Here is a 21,622-nt window from a genome sequence, read left to right as displayed (position 1 = left end):
TTTTGTCCCACTTCCCCCTAATATAAAAATCTAAAATTTTGCAAAACATCATCTTTTATATAGTAGAACAATCCCTGAAAATTTCAGCCTGATCTAAGAACATCAATTCAAGAAGGGGTTGCGGCTCTCGCGAACTGGCTCTTAATTACTACAGAGAAAAAGTCGAAGTTTAGGAAGTTGTCACGATTGGTGTTAACCGAAGATGGGCTGACCTCCAGCGTTATGTACCAGTAGCATTTGGCCGAATGCCGTTTGGCCGAATAACGAACAAAACAAAAACAAATTATTACAACACTTACGTGTAAGATTTTCAGGCATTGCCCAATAATTGTTCAGCTAATAAATTTATGGACTTTAATGATGTGACGGGACGTCATTTTTTGTCCGTATATAAGTGCTCCAAGGGAATGTGAACTTTACTCATCGCGTCAAGACTCAAAGCTCATGGTTGTTTCATCTGGGGTTACCTACGGTATGATAGGATTCCAGTTTTTTTTTAAATGATTTCATTACAAGTTTTTCTTTCTTTTAAACAGGCTATTCTTTGGAGTTATACTGGTCTCGTTACTATTGGCAATAAAGAAGCTTATATTTTAATTGGGAGTTTTGCCTTCTTTAAATGATCGGCAGTTCTTTGTAGTTATACTAATAGAAACATTATTTGCATCACACTTGCTTAAACTTTCATAAGAGATGTTTCCTTGTTTTGATCATCGGCTGTGCTTCTGAATTCTGCACCGTTGCTTGCGTATAGAAGTAAAGCGGTGAACAATTATGTCGAAAAAGTTTACTGTATCTCCGTTGTGAAAAGAAGAAGGCAAAACTTATTATTACTAGAACTACCCGACCAGACGGAAGCAACAAGATTATAACAGAATGTGTTCCCCTGATATGATTTTTTTGTATCACCAGTTGTTATAAAACATGTACCGTTAGTAGTTAAAATAACAAAAATTCTAACAAAATTTGCATCAAATTAAACAAAAGTATAACAAACCCTGTTATAACTATACCAAAATTATTACAGAATGTGTTACAAGGATGTTACAAACTAACAAAATTATTTCAAACTATGTTACTGTTTATGACATCGGATGTTATTGGCAACAAACTTGTAAATACGCTGTCAAAAATATAACAAATGTTGTTATAAATGTGTTATTTAAGGTGATTATAAAACGAAGCCAAACTTTGAATTTTCATGTGCACAAGACGAAAGAATCTGGCAACAGTTCGCGTTGAAAACCAATCAAATTGCTTTCTTGCTGGTGGTAACCAATGGGATAGATTTTCAACGCCGAACGCTCTTTGGTACTCAAGTCTTGTGCTCTTGAAAATTTGAGTTGTGGCTTTGTTCTATAATCACCTTAAAATATAACAAGTTGAGAACAAAGCCATCTTGATAACAAAATTATATCAACTTCTGTTTATTATAACTGCTGCTGATAGGAATGTGTTATAATCTTGTTATGTGGTTCTGGTCGGGTATGAAACCATTTTATTTAATATGATTCGAGCGATCGAAGCAATCCGTTCCTGTAGCAGAACTGGTCAGTCGTGAACCGTTTTAGTAATTGTCAAAAGCTGACTACAAACACATTGAAGAAACTTCTGCTGGCAGCTATTACCGTTAGCAGAGAAATAGACAATTACTTACCGTCGATAGGGGTGACAATGGGTCTAGGGGGTGAGATTGGGTCAAAACGGAAAAATATGTTTTGTGAAATATTTCAGCTAATAACGCTGATATTACTAAAATTAATTATTCATATGTTAGGGAACATATTATTGCACATAATTCATAACAATATACATTTTTAGAAATAGTAGTTTTTGTTTACTACATCAATAAACTTGTATGTTGAAACTAGATAAAATTTACAACATTAAATTTCTCCTGTACAAAGTATCACGCATGTACTCTAGCCTCTATCGTTGTATTAGTAGAATGTTGAAAGTCTTTTCATTCAACATCACATGTATTTTTCGGGATCTGTTTGATTTTCCCACAAAAAAAATCATTTTTTTCGGTACGATGTCTAAAACATTGAAAATGGGGGTGAGATTGGGTCAAGCAAGAACGATAGTAAATGAAATTCCAAGTCCATTTTTTTGACATTTTACGGTGCCGGGTGATCTCTTTTTTCATTAAGATGTGTTTATTCTTTCTAAATACAGCATCTCTGAAACATCAAACAAGTCTACTTGAGTATTCCGTGCATTGAATAACAATACAACGCATTTTGACAACTTCTCAAACCAGCAACTGTGTTTCGTGCGCAGCAACATCGTAAATTTTTATCAATTTTTTATTCTAAGTTTGATTATTTATCAGTGTTTTCATATTATAAAAACATCTCACGGAAGTACAAATGAGTTGGATCGCTGAAATACTGGGATTATGACGTCAACTTCTACCTGAAATGTATTGATCGTGGAATGTTGCACCGAAATTTAACTATTTGCGAAGGTTTAAAATAATCATTGTTTCAGTACATCTTTGGGGAAACTGAATGGGCTTTATATCAATGGGGATGAGACTCTGAAGACAATTTGAGGGAAAACCAAGAAAATTTATGTAAACTTGACGATAAATGTTGGGTTTACATATTTTTTCTCATAGCTCTTCAATTTTCAGTATAATCTGTCTTTTAAGTGGATTTTTCATACTTGTGAAACATCTTAGATATCTTTTTGTCTTGTTTGCATCGTTTTTTGTCAATATTTTTCAGTTGTGAATGGTTTTGAAATCATATTCTCAAAAACAAGTTATTTCAATTACAGTGACCCAATGTCACCCCCTCTATGGGGTGAGATTGGGTCATTTTTCATTCACTTGTGGTGCCGCTGCAAATAAATATTTGTCTTTAATTTTTTGAACAGTTGTTAATGTACCATCAAAGTACATACACACCAAATTTGAAGTTAATTGGAGTTAAATTGCGATAGTTATTCAAAAAATAAATCGCACATATCCCTTTTTGACCCATTGTCACCCCCAACGACGGTACATTTAGCACTGTCTGTTTGTTAGACTAACATCAAAGAGTCAGTAGAGTGCATATCAATCATGATTAACCTTCTATATGAATATTATGAATAAGTCTTTGTAATTCAGCTCCGACACTTATTGAAATTGCATGCTAACTGTAATTCATTAATATTTTCTGTTTCGGCCAAACGGCATTTGGCTAAATGGCATTCGGCCAAATGACTCTTTCGGCCAAACGGCATTCGGCCAAATGGCATTCGGCCAAATGACCCGGAACCAGCCTAGCGCAATGCAAAGACAGCAGTACTGCATCCGCTGAATCTTCAGCATAGAGTAAAGTGGGGCAAAAGTTCAAGTGGGGCAAGAGTTTCTTTTCAAGATTTCTAGCTCAATTTAAAACAAAACTTATAAATGTCATGGTGGTAGAAATGCTATTTAAGTAAGAGACTTTCACTCCAAATATCATAAAAATCGATTGAAATTTGGAAAAGTTATGGCTATTTGCTGTTTTTCGAGGTAGATATTGTAATATTTGGTCAAACTTTCTATGCACGGCACCAAATGGAGATAAAATATTTTTCAATATTTTATGTAAAGACGTTTCTAGGACTTTCATAAGAATGCTTTGAGGTGTATTAGTTTCTGCATAAATGCCCCATAGGGGGGCAAAAGTTCGAATCAGCGAAGCAAAAGTTCGACCCCTGTATAAACTCACGGGAAAATTTGCAATTTGCCCGAAATCACCATACTATCACCAAATTTAGCAAAATTTGTCTGATCGTGCGAAATATGACACCATAATTTTACATTTCCACTCATTTTTGCGAAAAAAAATGCTATTTTTGGGTATATTACAATTAACCCTGTTTTGGGCAATTTTTTTATGAAAATTCATTGTGTATTTTTTGGCAAAGAAATAGGCTGGTATAAAGTATGCCGGTCATAAAAGTATCGACATTTTGTGTTTTAGCCAGCAAACTTTTGCCCACACTAGATTCGAACTCTTGCCCCATCGGTGGGGCAAAAGTTCGTTTAAGACAATCAATTTTAAGACTGTTACAACTAAAAATGGGTTAAAATTTTGACACAAGTTTGTTCAGAAAAATTATAACCAATACGTAGAAGATTCACTGTATGGTATTTGTTTTGTTCCATCCGCTATTGTTTCCCTGAAAACTTTGATTATACCACTAAGGTCGAACTTTTGCCCCACCTTACTCTATGTGTTTTCGCCGTGGATTGAAAACAAAAGCTACCATATTCTAAGACCGACAAGATGGTTGTTTGATACAGCTTGATCAGAACTTCCGGATGGGCTACCCACCATGTTCCGGTTATAGTTCGCATGAAGTTGATTAGTTTTTGGCATTTCTGTGTCAGATACACAATGTGTTTTCCCCAGGTGCATTTGGCGTCGAACCAGACCCCTATGAGTGATTGTCTTACCCAAGAGTGTAAGTGGAAACTTGGCAGAAACTTCCATGGGACAGTCATCGATGTCTCTCACTTAAAAATGATAAAGAAGTGGACTCAGACATGAGTAAAACTCATATGCTTTTCAGACAACACATTGTACAAAAAACTTTTCAAAATTGCTCCCAAAATGCTGCTTTGAGGAACCCCAACTCATACAGGAAGTCTTTCAGACTTGAAGTTTTGATAATTAACAGGAAATTGTAGATTATTCTAACAATGTTTGTTGAAAAATGTTATCTTTTTAGTTTTACAATCAAACTTTCGTGTCAAACACTGTCGAATGCTTTTCCTATGTCTAGAAGAGCAAGACCAGTAGAATAGCCTTCAGATTTATTGGAACGGATCAAATTTGTTACACGTAAAAATTGATGAGTGGTCAATGTCCATGTCGGAATCCGAGCTGTTCATTGGCAAAAATTGAATTTTCATTGATGTGGACCATCATTCTATTCAAAATGATCTTTTCACTAAGTTTACTGATGGAGAAGAGCAAACTGATTGGACGATAGCTAGAAGCTTCTGCAGGATCCTTGTCTGGTTTCAAAATTGGTACAACCTTAGCATTTTTCCATTTGTCAGGAAAATATGCCAACTGAAAACATTTGTTAAATATATCAACCAAGAAGCTACTTTCTGGAAGCTTGTTGATGAGTATGTAGAAAATTCCATCATCGCCAGGAATGAAAGCTGACTTTTTTTTAATAATAGTTCTCACCTCTTCCAAATCAGTCTCCCAGAAAATTTCGAAAACGTTTCCATGATTGAGAATATTTTCGACGTCCTGAGTAACTTGATTTTCTTTTTGCCTAGTTAGTCCTAAATTGAAATTGTACGCGATTTTAATCTGCAAGTTTTTTAGCTTTTTCGCAATTAGTTAGTTACAATTTGTTACCCTCTTTCAAGGCCGGAATTGGCTTTTGAGGTTCATTCAAAATTTTAGGTGATTTCCAAAAGGGCTTAGAGCCAGGATTCAATTGAGAAACAATATTTTCATTATTTTCGTTTCTCAATTGTGAAAATCGTTTTTAAATTTCTCTCTGCAAATCCTGCCATATATTTTTCAAAGCAAGATCGCGAGTGCGTTAAAATTGCCTTCTCTTCACTTTTTAAAGACAAATCAAGAGTTTAATGTCATCTTCCATAGTCACGGATTTCACATTTTGGAATTGCAATGCTCCAATGGCTCCAGCAATGGAATTTGTTAAAGTTTCAAGAGCATTGTCAATATCAAGTTTTGTTTGTAAAAAAATGTTAACATCAAGATCAGAGTCAATATACGTTTCATATATATTCCAGTCGGCTCGAAAAGAATTGAAAGTGGAGCTGATAGGATTGAGAATCGCTTCGCGGGATATATGAAACGTAACAGGGACATGATTAGAATCAAATCAGCATGAGTAACTAATTGGCTACAATGATGACTAGAGTCGGTTAAGACCAAATCAATCGTTGATGGATTTCTAGAAGAGGAAAAACACGTAGGGCTATCAGGGTATTGAATTGAGATTGTGCCTCTTCTCTTCAAGATGTCTGAGAAGAAGTTCGCGATCTTTAAGAGCTTCCGGTATTTCCCGAATTCGGAACAACTGACCACGATAGGCGGCACTCATTATTTCCTCACTTGAATCAAAGAGCCTGGACTAGAGACTGCTTCGATTTGGTGTTCGGAAAATTTGTCTAGAGCATCGAACTGATTGCTCATTTCGATGCAATTATCAACATTATCCATTTCACTCTTGGAAGAAAATTCGCGAGTTACGTACAACATTTTTTGCAATTTCGTAGAAGACCACTTGAGGGTATCAGAAATTGTATCGGAATGCATTCAACACTATTTTATAGTTACTGAAAATGATTGTGTAATGATTCATTACGCAACTCAAAGCAGTTGCGTAATGAGAAAGCGTTGCGTAATGAATCATTACAGCACTGGTTTCAGTTGCGTTATGACTATTCCTGCACTGCACACTTCAGTGCGGGAAAGTAGGCCGTTTCATGACAAATTGGCGAGATGAAAAACAGCCTATTACGATGAGAAATTGCAAAAAGTACTGTTTTAGTAGCACTGAGAAGTATTTTTTATTGCTTTAGGTAGTTTTTAAAAAATTCAAAGTGGAGATAGAATTCGTGCACGCACAGCATTTGATATCAAACAAACGCTGTTTAAGACACAAGTACAGATAAGTACACATAAAAACCTTGTGAAAAAGGACTGTTGGATAAGTTATAAGACTAATGTAAATCACGTTATGATTTTTTATATCAATCGAAACCGAGCATTTTTTTTATTTTGATCAAAACTTCGAACTTCCAAATTTATTATCTTACCTTGAACATTTTGCAGCATAAACAGCAACTGAAGCACGCCCAACAACACCCAGCATCGAGGCCATATCCCGGCCGAAATTCCTCGCACAACACCACCACCCTCTCCCCTGCCAGCACTGGCGGCCGCGAAAAATTTATCCATATCTATCAGCTTTACACTTTTTTCTCTCGGTCTTCGTTAATCGATTTTTCCTCTTCTACACCGCAGCCACTCGACGAACGTAACGGAAAAAGTTCATTCCATCCATTTTGGTTCCGTTTCGTTAGACAAATACCCGGCACAGTTTTGCACTTCTTTCCCTACTTAGCTCGCACAAAGCTCAACGAATTTCGTGAAAAAATTCACGTCCGTCACGCACATCCATTCCGTAAAAGTATCAGCTTCAGCACCAACACCACAGTAAAAGAGAAAAAACGACGGCACCCGAAAAACTTGATGATAATCACTGTGTAATTTCCATTCACTTCCCCTCACAACCACCACCGCCACCTTTCTTCCACCAGCGCGGAAATCGTCTTCCTTTCTTTTCCGGAGAAAAATGGGCTTGGGCTCGCGCGCTCTATTCAACAGTGTAATATCATTAATTTTCTTCTCTTCACACTCCGCCGCAGCTCGAAGGATCACGTTTTTCTCGCCTCGAATCGCCTTTTGAATGCGTCTCGTAGGTCCTTGCTGTTGTTGTAGTAGAAGCTTGTTGGGATATTTACCACCCCATTAGGGATTGGCCTGTAAGAAGAGAAACAAGATGACTTTTTTTATTTTGCTTCTTCTTCAAGCTCTTGTTCTGATTCGATGTGATGGTTGTCGGTTGACTGCCGCAAATCACATTCAATTAATCAAATTTTCACAGTTACCACACTCAATCATCATTTGGGTATTAATAACCATTTCCGCGCACGCATTTTAACCGGTGGGAGTGTGACTGACGGACGGGGAACGGTTTTCTGGTCAAAGATTCCAGCTGTGCTTGTGAAAGGGTGGCATTTTGCAGTAAGGATAATGTAAAAAAATGAGATTAAGATATTTGGTTACATTGCAACTATTTAGAATTTTTAAGTGTTATGCAGATGATTGTTGTAAAAAAAAATGAGAATGATAAATTTGTGTTTGCCAAGAAAAATACAAATTTCTTTACACAGCAGATCCATGAAAAAAAAAAATTGGACATTGACCAAAATTTCTAAATTTTTGCAAAAAATGATGCTCACGGAAACCTTTCTGACAAGATTTTTTTTTAATTTATCCAGGGCAATTAATTTAAAAATAAACTTATTTAATTTTGTATCCACGTAAATTTCATCACCATTGTTTTTAAGACCTTTCGATTCACATTGAAATTTGATAGAACTGGTTCAGAACTTAAGTTATTCATCGAAGAAAGTTTTTAAAATTAGAAATGGCTCACCATAATTGCGAAACAAAAACGAATGTTATTGTTAGACTTCAAGTCGGAGCGAATCAAGGGACAATTTTCATAGTTTGGGATTTTTAAAAAGTTCTGTATAATGTTTCTTCACATTTCAATCTTCAATACCGAAATCAGTGTCACTTCTATAGACTGAAAGCTAATGTTTTGTTGGTTAAGGGCCTTAAAGACTCGAAATATTTATATATGCGTTTAGTCAGAGTAGACCTAGTAAAACTCGTGAGTACCAGTCAAAAGGAATTCTGACACATTAAGCGAGTTCTAGGATATTCCTTACATAAAACTACTTTAAAAAAATATACATATTGGATTCTGCTATCGACTAAAAAATGCAATTATAAATCCATTAACGCGCATTTTGACATTTGGTACGCTCTTTCGGCACAGGGATTGTTGCAATTTCTGGCCAACTATACAAAAATGGTAAATAGCCAAACAACGTGAAATTTATTCATTTTTATTTACGAATGGGAATATGAATCATTCGATGTTGAAATCTCTGACAAATTATTTAAAATGTCTAGCATTTTCTCGCGTTCCTCAGCGTGCTGATCATTTTCGTTGTTATGGTTTGAAGCACTTGACTGCATACTTTTATTGACTTTCTAATTAAATTGGAATAAAAAAACCAGCCAATCTTCTCTTCTACTGATTATGTTTTGGACGGCAAAATCACCTAACACTATCATTTGATAGCTTGGAAACAGTAGATTTTTACAGTATACAAAACTTCAAAACCATCCAATATGTGACCAACACCCCTTTGCATTTGGGCTTCCCATCTGCGTTCGACACAAAAATTATGAAATTGTCAGTCGTCACTTCTCGTTTTTTATTGAATCGTCAGAAAAAAAAATAGCAAAAACAAAAGAGAAGTCAAAAGATTTAAGACAAAAGAGTCTTACCTTCCTACGTATTGTTTTTAATTGTCAAAAGAAATTGTACATACAAATCGTAAACATATCAAATCTTATAATATGTTGGTATAGTTCAAGCTTGTATGGCTTGTGGCAAAAAAGTCAATAAAAAGAGAACGAATTATAGATACATTATGTAACCTTTTATTGAAAAAATAAAATAAAAACAATATTGCCAAGCCTTGAGCTTTCATTCGACGTTATGAATAAAACAATATTACAGCATTTTTAAAACTATATCTACATTGACAAGTGGAAAAAAGTGACATGAGATTCTCAATATCAAAAATACCTGTACCGGAATCATTACAATAAGTTTAAACAAGATTTAGTTCAAAAATTATATATTATATATATTCTGATGAATGCTTTCGAATGTGACTAATCTCTTTCTGAGGATTAAACGACTCATTCAGTTTTTAGGCAGATAAAACGACTTTTACTTCTGCTACTCCTACTTTTCCGCTGCGTTTTGTTGTGTGACAAGGCACCAATACATAAAAAGCTGGCTTCATACCCCTGGAGAAGACGAATTATACGCCGAAACGTCGGAGAAGTAGAAACAAAAGTCTTTTTAGCTGCTCAGAGACAGATGGAGCCGATAGAATTTCAGAAAAAAAATTATAGGGAAGGAGCACTTATTTTCGAATAATCTCGACCAGCTCTGTAGGGAAATCTGAAAATTAATACAGATACTAATAAGTGCTTTTCGACTCCATGACATTACTCCGAATGCCATTACATCGAGCGTCGTTACTCAAGGTGGGTCATTACACCGAACGCCATTACTCCGAAAGCATAAAATTATTAGGTTAATATGGACTAGAAGTTAGGGGCCCAGATAGCCGCAGCGGTAAACGCGCAGCTATTCAGCAATACCAAGCTGAGGGTCGTGGGTTCGAATACCACCGGTCGAGGATCTTTTCGGGTTGGAAATTTTCTCGACTTCCCAGGGCATAGAGTATCTTCGTACCTTCCACACGATATACGCATGCAAAAATGGTCATTGGCACAGTAAGCTCTCAGTTAATAACTGTGGAAGTGCTCATAAGAACACTGAGCTGAGAAGCAGGCTCTGTCCCAGTGGGGACGTAATGCCAGAAAGAAGAAGAATATGGACTAGGAGTTGGGGAAATACCATAGTTTGTTCTGGTTTCTCGTACGAAATGAGCAATGAGTTGCTTCATTGTATATCTCTCAAATATATTACACAAAATTTCAATTTTTAAACTAGAGTTTAGCATTTGATCCGAGTTTGCTAAATAAAGCACAATTTTCTAATTTGAACATATTCTAATTTGAACTGTAATGCATTGAAAACAGCTTAATTTAAATAGAAGGCAAGACATTGCATAAAGATGAAAATTATAAAATGCTCAAACTCACTTTCAGAAATGTTCCAGCACGACACAATTTTTAGCTACAGTTCACCAAAGATGCATAGAAAAGTGTTTTCATGGATGTTTATACAAAATATAAAGTATGATTTATCAAACTATTTTATGATCCAATCCACCAAGCATGCAATATATGCCTTTAACATTCATTTCAGATCTAATTTGTTTGAAATTGCACAATTCAATTTAAATTAAGATAGTTTTTCTTACATGCTTGCAGTCTCCATATAAAATTTTTCGTTTCTCTTATATGGCAAAAGACAATAGTTTTCGAAACCATCACAAAAATATTTTTGAGCATCGAAAGTATTATAAACTTTGTTGATATTAATTGTTATTCACATGAAGTTTGAATTCTGTGGCAATTTAAGCAAATTAATTGCTATACAAGTTGGCAAACTTGCATGCAAGTTGGTTGAAATAGTCATATTAAGCATTTTAAGCAGTCAATATCTTAAAAACTAGACGTGCTATGATATTTTTGAAAACGGCAATGGATTCAGCAATTCTTAATTTAGAAAATAGCGGTATTTTGGTACTTGAGGCAAAAACGTGTTTCGCAGTGCAATCAATGCTTATACGCTGTGTATTTATTTAACGAAGATAAATATCGGATGGCATTTTTATTTTATCTTAACTATAAGGCATTATTGTAGCAAAATCCGATAAAACTGCACATAAATCTCATTTGCTAACAAAATTTCCCCAAAGTGCCTATCAAGCTACAAAATCTTGAAAATGGCCCATTGTACATGCCACAATCAATGTACGTTAACTCTCTCTTGACGAAATGACGGAATCTATGACATTTGATCGAATGACATTTGTTCGAATGATGTTTCATTAAATGACGCTTTGTCAAACGACGTTTCGTCGAATGACGTTTTGTCGAAAGTACATTTGGTTGAATGGACATTTCGTCAAAAGGACATTTAGTCGAAAATTCATCATGAGTAAGAAAATGTATCCTATAGGCGATACTTTGATGCCATCAGCGTTTTCTAAATGCTTTGACCATCAAAATTGGCCTTTATATTTAAAGTATAAAAGTGCATTTTATGCAAACAATTCGAGGTGACACGGTCTTTGGGCTTCACATTTCGTCTGAGTCCTAAAACTGAGAAAATCTTTTAAGCAAACACACTGAAAGCTGTCATTGAATAAACATCAGCAGTAATGTATAAAGAACGATGGCATTTGAAAAGAATAAAAAAGCATGATACTTCATAAATTAGGCAACGAATGTATCTGAGAATCTTTTTGTCAAAAAAGATGATATTCTGGAAGTATAATTAATTCAATATATATATATTATACTCCGAACGTTGAACTAGAGTCTTATTCAAAAAATAAATCAAAGTGGCTGACAAGAATTGACCAGAATAATTGATTATATATAGGCAGTAACAAACATTCAAACTACGTTGTAAAGTGTAGGCAATCAATCAGAAAGATTCGTTATTGAATTCTTAAGATGTGCACTCATTGTGAAAAAAATCCAGGTTTTATATTATACTTAAAGATGTTCCAATCAAACATTACAAAATTATTTTTCAATCGAACTTTTGGTTCGACCAAATATTATATGCCTAGATATACCAAAGCCATTCGACCAAATATCATTGGATCAAATGTCCTAAAACCGAAATGATGTAAGGAAATATTTTGGTAGTAATGGTCAACTAATTACTTTAACCCCATTTTGCCAATTTTTAAGTGAAAAAATAATATTTTAAAGAGTAGAAACATTTCTAGTTATTTAGTAAAACCGTTTAAGAAAAAGTGAATAAAAAATTTTCTCCATTGATTTTTATTGTTTTTGGTGCTTTAGGATATTTGTTCGAAAGACATTTGATTAAATGACGTTTGATCGAATAACATTTGGTCGAATGGCTTTAGAACATTTCGTGGATACAGTTCTTTTGGAATTTTGAACAGAACACTTTTTTTACACGGTACGTATCCCCAGGCAAAAGAAAAATAGTTATATAACTTATTGTATTTTATTTAATGTTGAGTGCTTGGAACTTTTATCCATAATAAAGTTTTAAAGCGTAGACCGTTGGAAAAAATATGGAATCCCAGAACAAGACTTAATACGGTTAGACAGAGAACAACTTGGTTACCTCGAATTGTATGCATGTACCTAATTCACTTTTTTACGAAGAATATATGGACTCATTTTGATGGCCATGTGTTTCAGAGAACGCTTTTGACGAAATACGTTAAGAGTTCTGCCTGTACATCGTAGTTCCGCCAATGATGAATCTGTTTATGATGACTTCCCGCTAAATTCATGCCTTGGGCAACCATGTAGCTTTGATGACGGTGTAGCAGAATTCGATTGATTGATTTAAACAATCAATCAAGAGAATTATGTTTATGTATGCCACTTAGCTTAGTTGGTAAAGCACTCGTCTAGCATACAAGATTCATGGGTTCGAATTACACCAGAGCACACAGATTTTTTTCATAATTTTACTCACAATATATTCATCCTTATCAAGCGTAACCATGCGGATTGGATCACCGAACAACTCAAAATCTGACAATATATATCATGTTGTTCTAGCATATGCATATGAAGTAATATTACGTACCATATATGCTATCCTTTGCTTCTATGACCCAATCACCCAATCACCTAAAATGACTATTACTCCCGACCAAATGTCATATGATTCTTACATCAATTAAATTCTTTTCGACCAAATGTAAATTCAACCAGTGCCGGATTTGAGCTTCAGAGGGGTCGGATCAGATCTCTTGACGGGATCCTTGGTACAAAATGAGCAGGAACATAGAAAAGTTTAGTGTTATGAAAATAAAATATCCGGAAACTCCAAAACATATAATATTACTCGAGTTTTACCATAGCCACATCTCTTTATAAATGTTGTGTAAAATAAATCGTCTGTATAAAACACTTGAAACGTTGTACACAAACAAAATAAATGAAGAAATCTTATATAGAATGATTTTTTCTCATTCAAGTCAAAAGTTGAAAATGTTCAAGTTAAAATCAAGAGAGTCTTGGATAACAATAGCAAAGATTGTAAATGTTCCGTACGGAACTTTCGATCCCGACTCGTGGCACTCACCCGAGTGCAGCCCTCAGCACGACCCACCCTGCCGGCGTCTCTGTGGTCGTGAATGAACTCCGTCAGTGACCGAGTGACTACTCTTGAGATCCATTACCACGAGTAAGTAACCAAGCTACTTGCATCGCACCTATTCCGCGTACTTCTAGAACACGTGGCGCAGTGCTATACATACGCGATCTCTTCGCGTAGTCGAGTTAGTCTTGTTTTAACCCGCCGCGAATACCGTTTTGATTCATATTACGGACAGCTTTAAATTCCGGACACTCAACTTTGTATGGGAAACCTTTCACACGAAATGTTTCAATTTTTGCCGTTCAAATGTTCTTACTTTCGAGGCTCGTTTTAATAAGCCTTTTTCCAGAAAAATCTATGCAAATTTATAATGCCCAGCTTCCTGATACGTCTGTTTAGTGGTTTACCGATTTCAATTAATGATTTGACTTTTCTATTTATGATTTTCACGAGCTGTCTGGAATTCGAGTCGAAGTGTCCGGAATATGAGGCAAAAGTAAGGAAGCGTCCGGAATAAGAATCATGAAAAGTCCACTCATATTAATTTATTTAAAATTATTCATGTTGCGGAATCAAAATCTTCACCCATCATTCAAAAGTTAAGCGCTTTGGAGGCTCAATAACATGGAGGAATCATACAAAATGATTTATTTTATATGCTTTCTGATCAGTTATACTTCACTGAGGCCTTAAGTGTCCGTAATATGAATCAAAACGGTATACATCGAGTAAGTGTTCCAAAAGAAAAAGAAAGTCAATAGTTAACAGAAGTGAAATATTTTTTTTTTTTCAATTTTGCTCATGAAGCTGAGCTGAGACAGTCGTTATTGATGCAATCAGCAAATCGATTAAATATTTTGTTATGCTGAATTTTTCTTGTTAAATGTTAAAATGTGGATCTCATTAAGAGAAAACGACTCAAATCCTTAAAGTGGCATTTCGTACCATTTTGCCCTATACCTATGTGTCTACGCCAGTTCATGCGGGAAGGGTGGAAGGATGGGGTAATCCAGAATTAATGGAAACCATCAAACATTACTTGTTTTTAATTATGAATCGTGGTTTACGGCCAACCAGCCGAGTGGAAGTTTAACAACTACCGAAAAGCTAAACATTACATATAATTTGCAATTAGATTAGATGGACAAATTGATGTGAAGATTTGCGAAAAAGTTACACGTCTTCTCAGTGAGAATCGAACTCACGACTCCCCGATCTCTAGTTGGGGCGCGTTAACCACTACGCCATGAGAGGACTCATGAACGCAGAAGTTAACCTGAATTCGATTTCAGCTCAATAATCACGTGGTCCTCTTTCGCAAAGTGCACCTCTTTCGGAAGAATTAGATGCCCATCCAAACACAACGCTTTCTATATATATCCAATGCCTAGCCCGAGAGCGCATTGTTTTTTAGGTATAGGAATAGCACACTACACTATAGCACACTACACTAGCCATCAAACATTGTTGAAAACCAACCCAGAGTATATCGATCATCACGCTACTGCTATGAAACTGAAGTAAAAGTGATTCAAACCAGAGGCCTGTTAGAATGTTACTTGGATTATACGTCTTAAAAAGAGATTGGAATCGAAGTATCGAGTCTTAAGTTAGTCTACTTCTGAATTGCAAATAAAATGCACCTGTCTTCCAAAAGCAATTGAAAAAACTTCTATATAATCATGAGGTCAAATCCGAGTTGATTCAAATGCGAGGAATACTATAGACACATTTTAGAGAAAGTATATGAATTGCTCTAGTATATTTTTAGTAATTATTATTATTATTATTATTATTTTTTTTTTTTTTTGAAAAAAAGACGTGAATACTTCCAGCGTTTGAGGTAGAGTGAATAAAATAAATAAACAGTAACCGTGACATAACAAACACTGAAAAAACAGGTAACATCGGCCGACGTAAATTTCAGCTGTGTACCAATATTTTAACGTTATTTCATTTGCTCACATTCAATTTACGGCAATATTCTGCTTCAAATGTAAATGGGCGGCATCGATGTAATTACCAACAAACTCCTCTCGACTTAAAACACACAACTTGTTTCAAATGTATTAATCCATCTTCTAGTGTGACGACCGAGAGGTTATGATCATGGTTCTTACTCGTTGGATTTCAATTCTCGTTTAATTATTTTTAACACTTCTTTTGTTCATTATTCAAACCGATTCTATCGATTCTTAGACCAATTTTAGCTGCCTCCAGCTATTTTTTTGTACTTTTGGAAGATGTAATAATTGCACATCATATTTGCGACGAGAATTATGTGCATCTTAAATAGTGTGAAATTACAATTTATTTTTTGCTGTGTTTCAGAACTAATATTAGAATAATGGAAATGGTGTGCTTCAAAAATACGTTTGGGTTAGTTACTGGATGGCCATAAAATATTTCTTTGATGTTCTTACCAAAGCCATTAAATGCATAGAATAGGGTGCTCAAAGTTACCCCAGAGATCCCTGTACGGATCAAGGAAAATGGTTTTACAAGTTGAAAATCTTAACTATTTGCCTTTTAAGCTACCAGTTGGAAACTAAAATTTCTTCACCATATTCCTCTTAAAAGCAGAAAAAAAGTAATTTTAAGTTATTTGTTCTTTAAAAGTTAAGCATGCAATGAGCATATATAAAAGATATTTGATGACAAAATATTTGAAATCAACAAGAAATAAGACTGAAAAAGAACATGGGAACATCGTTTTCAAGCAAGAACCTATGATATAATCCTTGCGTGTATATCCCTAAAACACAGAACAAACGTTTAGAAAAAGTATACTCTATATCGAAGGTCTAATGAGAAAATTTATTTTTATCGATCCTTCCAATATATACTTCTAGTTTGGGTAAACGAACAGATAGGTTAACATAAAGTTGAATTGATGACTGTCAAAATCGGCCATCACATCATGTGTGTAATTTCTACAATTTCTTAAAATCTGCTCCTTTTTTGATTTATTTTGCTTTTACGCCATATAAACGACACATGGAACTGCCTCGCAATATGAAGCATCTCAATATGATGTAACATGAATGCAAAGTATAACATAACTTAGCACAAAATCGATTTTCAGCATGTGTAAAAATAACACAGATGTTTTGGTCCAGAAGAACCATATTTTCTGTAACTTTTTAAGAGAGTAAACTACTACTTGGACCTCTCCATCATTCACCATGGAATGAAAGTTTCTTCTCGGTTGAACTGTTTTAAATTAAGCAAGGGAAAAAATCACTTCGATGCAAAATTGCAGCAAATTATGGGTCTTATAGGTTTCTATACATCGCGTTAATTAAGTGAAATGTCCAGGAATTTTGAACGATGCTTGCTTCGAGTTTTTTAAGGATACATTTATACTTCTCCAAGAACGATTCCAAGATCGTGGAAAAACATTTTAAGAAACACGATAATTTCACAACTTGACCACTAGCCATAGCACCGGAGCTAACGATATCATACCTAGAAATTCGAGGAATTTCCCAGTCGAAAAGATACTCCAGTCAACCAGGAAATAAATCTACTTTTTCTATACACATTACACACATTGCATTATATATATTCTATTCTTGTTTCCAGGGGATTTCAAGCATTGTTATCTAAATTAATAAAAAATAGATTTTGCTGTTATTGAAAGGAAGGAGGATACAAATCCATATATTGAAGGAAGCATTTTGATACCACCAAAATCCATTTTAGAGCTCAAATTTATCCGGAAAATCCACAATCCGATACTGAGATCACATAACATTCGCTCTAGTATGGTAACACAGGTTTACCTAGACGGAGTTCTTCCAATTCCATTTTCCTTGATACCACCCGAATCCAAAAATAACCCTGACCCTCCACTTTTTAATCAGGCTAATAAAACTCTGCGGCAGCCAACAACAATCGCAATCCGTCAACGCGAACACACGGTTTCACCCACTTGATTCTGTTCACCCTTCGTCTCGCTGCTGATTTTCCACTCCCCGAGAGGGTGACACACTCTTAGGGTTAATGATTTTCCTTTCGCTTCAACACCACCCTCGTCAATGTTGGTGCTTCTCTGTATTCCAACTTTTTCTTCTTCGCCAAACCCAACAATATGGTTTCACGCTCACTTTAACTCCGCAGCTTTAAGATTCCCGCCCATGCCGAGCAGCTGCGTGAACTTCACTCACTCACGAAGATCGATTCCCTAGAACACACTCTAGAATCTTTCGGGCCAAAGAACGGGTGTCGAACACCTGTGCGCACACTATCACTTGACCCGGCTTGTCGTACTGCCGGCAGATAGTCAAGGGCCCATATCAGCGAACCACCTGTCCAGGTAGGCAACGCCAATTAATCATTCGCTCCCCCACCTCCTCCTTGCAAGGAATCGACCGAAAGCCGTTTCTGGTGTGCACAATACAGCACTGCTTCAAATCCAAAACCGGAGACCGAACCAAACGCGAAAGGAGCTTCCCGCGGAACGAATCACTCGGCTCGACTGCCAAACTGGCACTAGCTTCACGAGACACCGGACCCGGGGGGAATTGCTCCAAAAGGCGAACCGTATCCGACGAACAGGACGACGACGAGGACGAACCGACGAAGTCAATCCCCAGCTGTTGGCTCGTTTGGTCCTTTCGTGCCGACACAAAAATTCATCTGACGGTATTTTGGTTCCCTTGCAGAAGGATTCAACACACTTCCTGCTGTTGACGCGCTGGTTGTTTGGGTTTCAAGATGTTTATCCTGTTCACCGGGCCAACAGGACACATCGGGCCCCGAAAGGACGATTCTGCGCAGTGGGCGACCGAGGATTCTGTTCGGTGGACCCCTCGTTCGGGTTTCTCGGGAAATGGCACCAATACTAGAACCGTTATTGTAAAGCGGAAGGCTCTGTCTGCGCGTCCAGGTGATGGAACCGGCGAAGCTGGAGAGCGCGAGTATTGCCAACGAGAGAAGGTCCTTGATAACAACGTTGACATTACACGACCAGCTCGAACTTGATGATGGGTGGCAGGGATGAGTATTCGGGAGTGGAAGAGAAATGTGGGGTTTGTTTTCATGTTTCTTTTGTGAGTAACGGACGGCAGTGCCGTAGTACTCGAGCAGAAGAAAATAACTTCTGAATACCAAACTAAGGTATTCCATACCAGATAATTTCCAATACTTACAACCTGAATGAGGTATGAATGAGCCCTGCATAAGAGGTAAAATACCTAAAATAATATCTCAAGCACATTCTACGAAACTGATAACTAGATCAGGTATTGTAATACCTCAATAATACTTGATGGATTTTCATATAAAAGTGAAATTTTTCAATAGTTGTTCAATACCTCCAGCAGACCTCAATAGCTGTTTAATACCTCAATGAAGTATTTTTTATTGTTTGAAAGATTTTTTTCAATACCATTATAATACCAAATTGAGGTATTGACAACTGAACAATACCTAATTTTGGTATGATACCAAAATATGGTATGCATTAGTTATTGGGGAGTTATTTGTTCCTCCTCGGGTAGGGACGATCTTGGTGCGCTGCAGGGCTGATTCCGGCTGCTGTAACAGCCAGGATGAGCTAAGCAATAAATTTGCGAAGCGAATGAAGTGATGTCAAAAATGGCAAGAGATTTGCTTTAAAACATTCAACAGAATGGAATTAAGCTAAATTACTAAGTAGTAATGGTATGAACATAAAGTCAGCGATCTCATTATCTTAAGTTTAATATGAAAATTTAATGGACTTTCAACATATTATTTTTAGCACATAGCAAAAAAAAATAACGGCAGCATAACACTTCTCCTGCAGTGAAAACATTTAATGAGTCATAAATGTAATAAGCTTGAGACAACTCAAGATTGTGTCCGATATTAGAGCTTACATATTAAGATTGATTGTTATTATTGATATGTGGTACAAAACTACATTACCAAAATATAATGCCATCATTTATATTTCCAAATCCATTTTTGTATGATACAACTGATACAAGTTGTTCGTATACGAAAAATGAATTTAGTACTATAACATCTAGCTCGAGTGGTTGCTCCCACGTTACGAATTCCATCTAGAATGAGTCGAAATAATTAGAATATGTGCTTGAAAATCTTCGATTTGAATAAAATTTCACCTATGTTATCAGGATGGTAGAATAAGTATTTTGCATAGATAAATCGATCATTTTACCTCAAGAAAAAGTTTAAAAAATTGATCATGAGTTTAACCATGCAATTTATTTGTTTGTTATACAAGAATGAAATATACACTTGAAAATAATTTACTTTTTATCTTGGAAAATTTGGAAACATTGAGTAAATTTTGAATAACACAAAAACCCCATTTTTAATAAGGTGCGGTGGAATAAGTGGATACAGAAAAATCAATAGTTTACTTTATTTTCATGTTCAGCTAACGTGAATAATAAAATTCTAACATTTTGCTTGGATTATAAATGAGGGACTAATAAACTTTAAATCGTTATTTGTCTCGATTTTTCTGATTTTTGTGTATTTAGTATGCAGAACTAAAAATTATAAGCTAAATGATCCACTATGGTGAGACAACCCGACCAACCAGTCTTCATTATTCTTTATAGATCTTTGACCAACGATGGTAATCGCTAACGGTTCAAAACGAATCCATAACGATCGCTATCGAAAATCACTGACTGGTTGACCGGGAAGTGGATCACTAATATAAAAATAATATATTCACAAGACAAATGTGATGTAATTATGTATATTAAGAATGATAATACTCTAATTCTTGGTATAAGTGCTATGTTAGATATTTTGATAGTTGAAAAATAAAAAAATCTTCATTTAATGAAATTATTTGGAAAAATATTTATACGTTAATTCACACTACAGCGAGAAAAATAACTTTGTTACAAGAATATTTTGGAAAAAGTTCATTATTTTCATGCACAAAACATAACATAGTATTGTAGGATTATTCCTTACGATGTTTTCGAAAGACACTCGTAGTATGAAACTATTAATAACATTTAATTGTGCTTACTAAACTAAAATCTTTTTATTATATTTATGAATTTGATTGTATAATCTGTCTGGATCTATTGAAATAGTCAAAAACCGTAAAGTAAAGGGTGTCCCAGGAAGTATGGGCACGACTTTACCTTATTGCCATTCGGAGATTAGTGCAGATAAAAATGTGATTTTCACATATTCCACATATATATCAAGAGCAGACTGTGAATTTTGGGAGTTTTATTTCTCTACCTGTTTGTTGATGGTGCTACATTTCTGGAAGCTCCTCTTATCAGTTTTGCACAAACCATTTTGTAGTACGAAAATTGTGCAAGGTCATAAAGTACGTTCAATAAAAATCTTAAAAATATATATATATCATTGCCAATACGATAAATGATTGGACAAGTGATAGTCTTTTATTGGAAATTATTCAGTTGAATATACGAAATTTATAGAGAACAAAAAATCCGGTTTCAGCTATGGTCAATTTTTTAAGGGTCAAAGCCAAGTCCTCGCATATCCGTTTAAACATGTAAACATCTTATTTTTTTGTTACCTATCCAAAAGTAACTTTGAATAGAATTATTTTTATTTATATTGAAAATACCTGAAAACCTATGATTTCGTTTAAAATATCTCATGTAGAGAGAACAACTAGCGATTTTTTAGGATTATGCAATTTCGTCAAATGTTTCCTAGCAAAGCCAAATACATTTTCATATAAAAATTTTTGTGGAACATTTTAGATACAATGTACTTGAACTCATTACATCGAAAGATATTGATAAAAACATTCATTACTAGTAAAGTTCCAATAAAACACAAAAGTGGGGTCTGTGCAGGCTAGATAAGAATTAGTTTTCTAATCAAAAATTTTTAATGTAAAAAGTTATTTTATCAAACAAAATTTTCACAGGCAGCATTTAAAATTATCCTTATTAAAGTCATGTCCATACTTTCTGGGACACCCTATAATATGCTTTTGATTGGAAAA

At 35.3% G+C, this 21,622-nt stretch overlaps 1 protein-coding gene across 1 annotated transcript in view; it reads right to left on the bottom strand.

Moving 5' to 3' along the window:
• The window catches only part of LOC5568493 (protein sax-3), a 566,012-nt gene extending 547,844 nt beyond the window's left edge, over positions 1 to 18,168 (bottom strand). The window contains exons 1-2 of the mRNA XM_021846078.1: positions 17,588 to 18,168; positions 6,797 to 7,523 (exon numbers count right to left, since the gene is read on the bottom strand). Of these exons, the coding sequence (XP_021701770.1) occupies positions 6,797 to 6,938 (142 nt within the window). The 5' untranslated portion in view covers positions 6,939 to 7,523; positions 17,588 to 18,168. The remainder of the gene's footprint in view (positions 1 to 6,796; positions 7,524 to 17,587) is intronic.
• Positions 18,169 to 21,622: the final 3,454 nt, after the last annotated feature.

The sequence above is a fragment of the Aedes aegypti genome, chromosome 2, assembly GCF_002204515.2.
Source record: "Aedes aegypti strain LVP_AGWG chromosome 2, AaegL5.0 Primary Assembly, whole genome shotgun sequence".
NCBI classification, from domain to species: Eukaryota; Metazoa; Arthropoda; class Insecta; order Diptera; family Culicidae; genus Aedes; species Aedes aegypti.
This window is presented reverse-complemented; position numbering and strand designations above follow the sequence as displayed.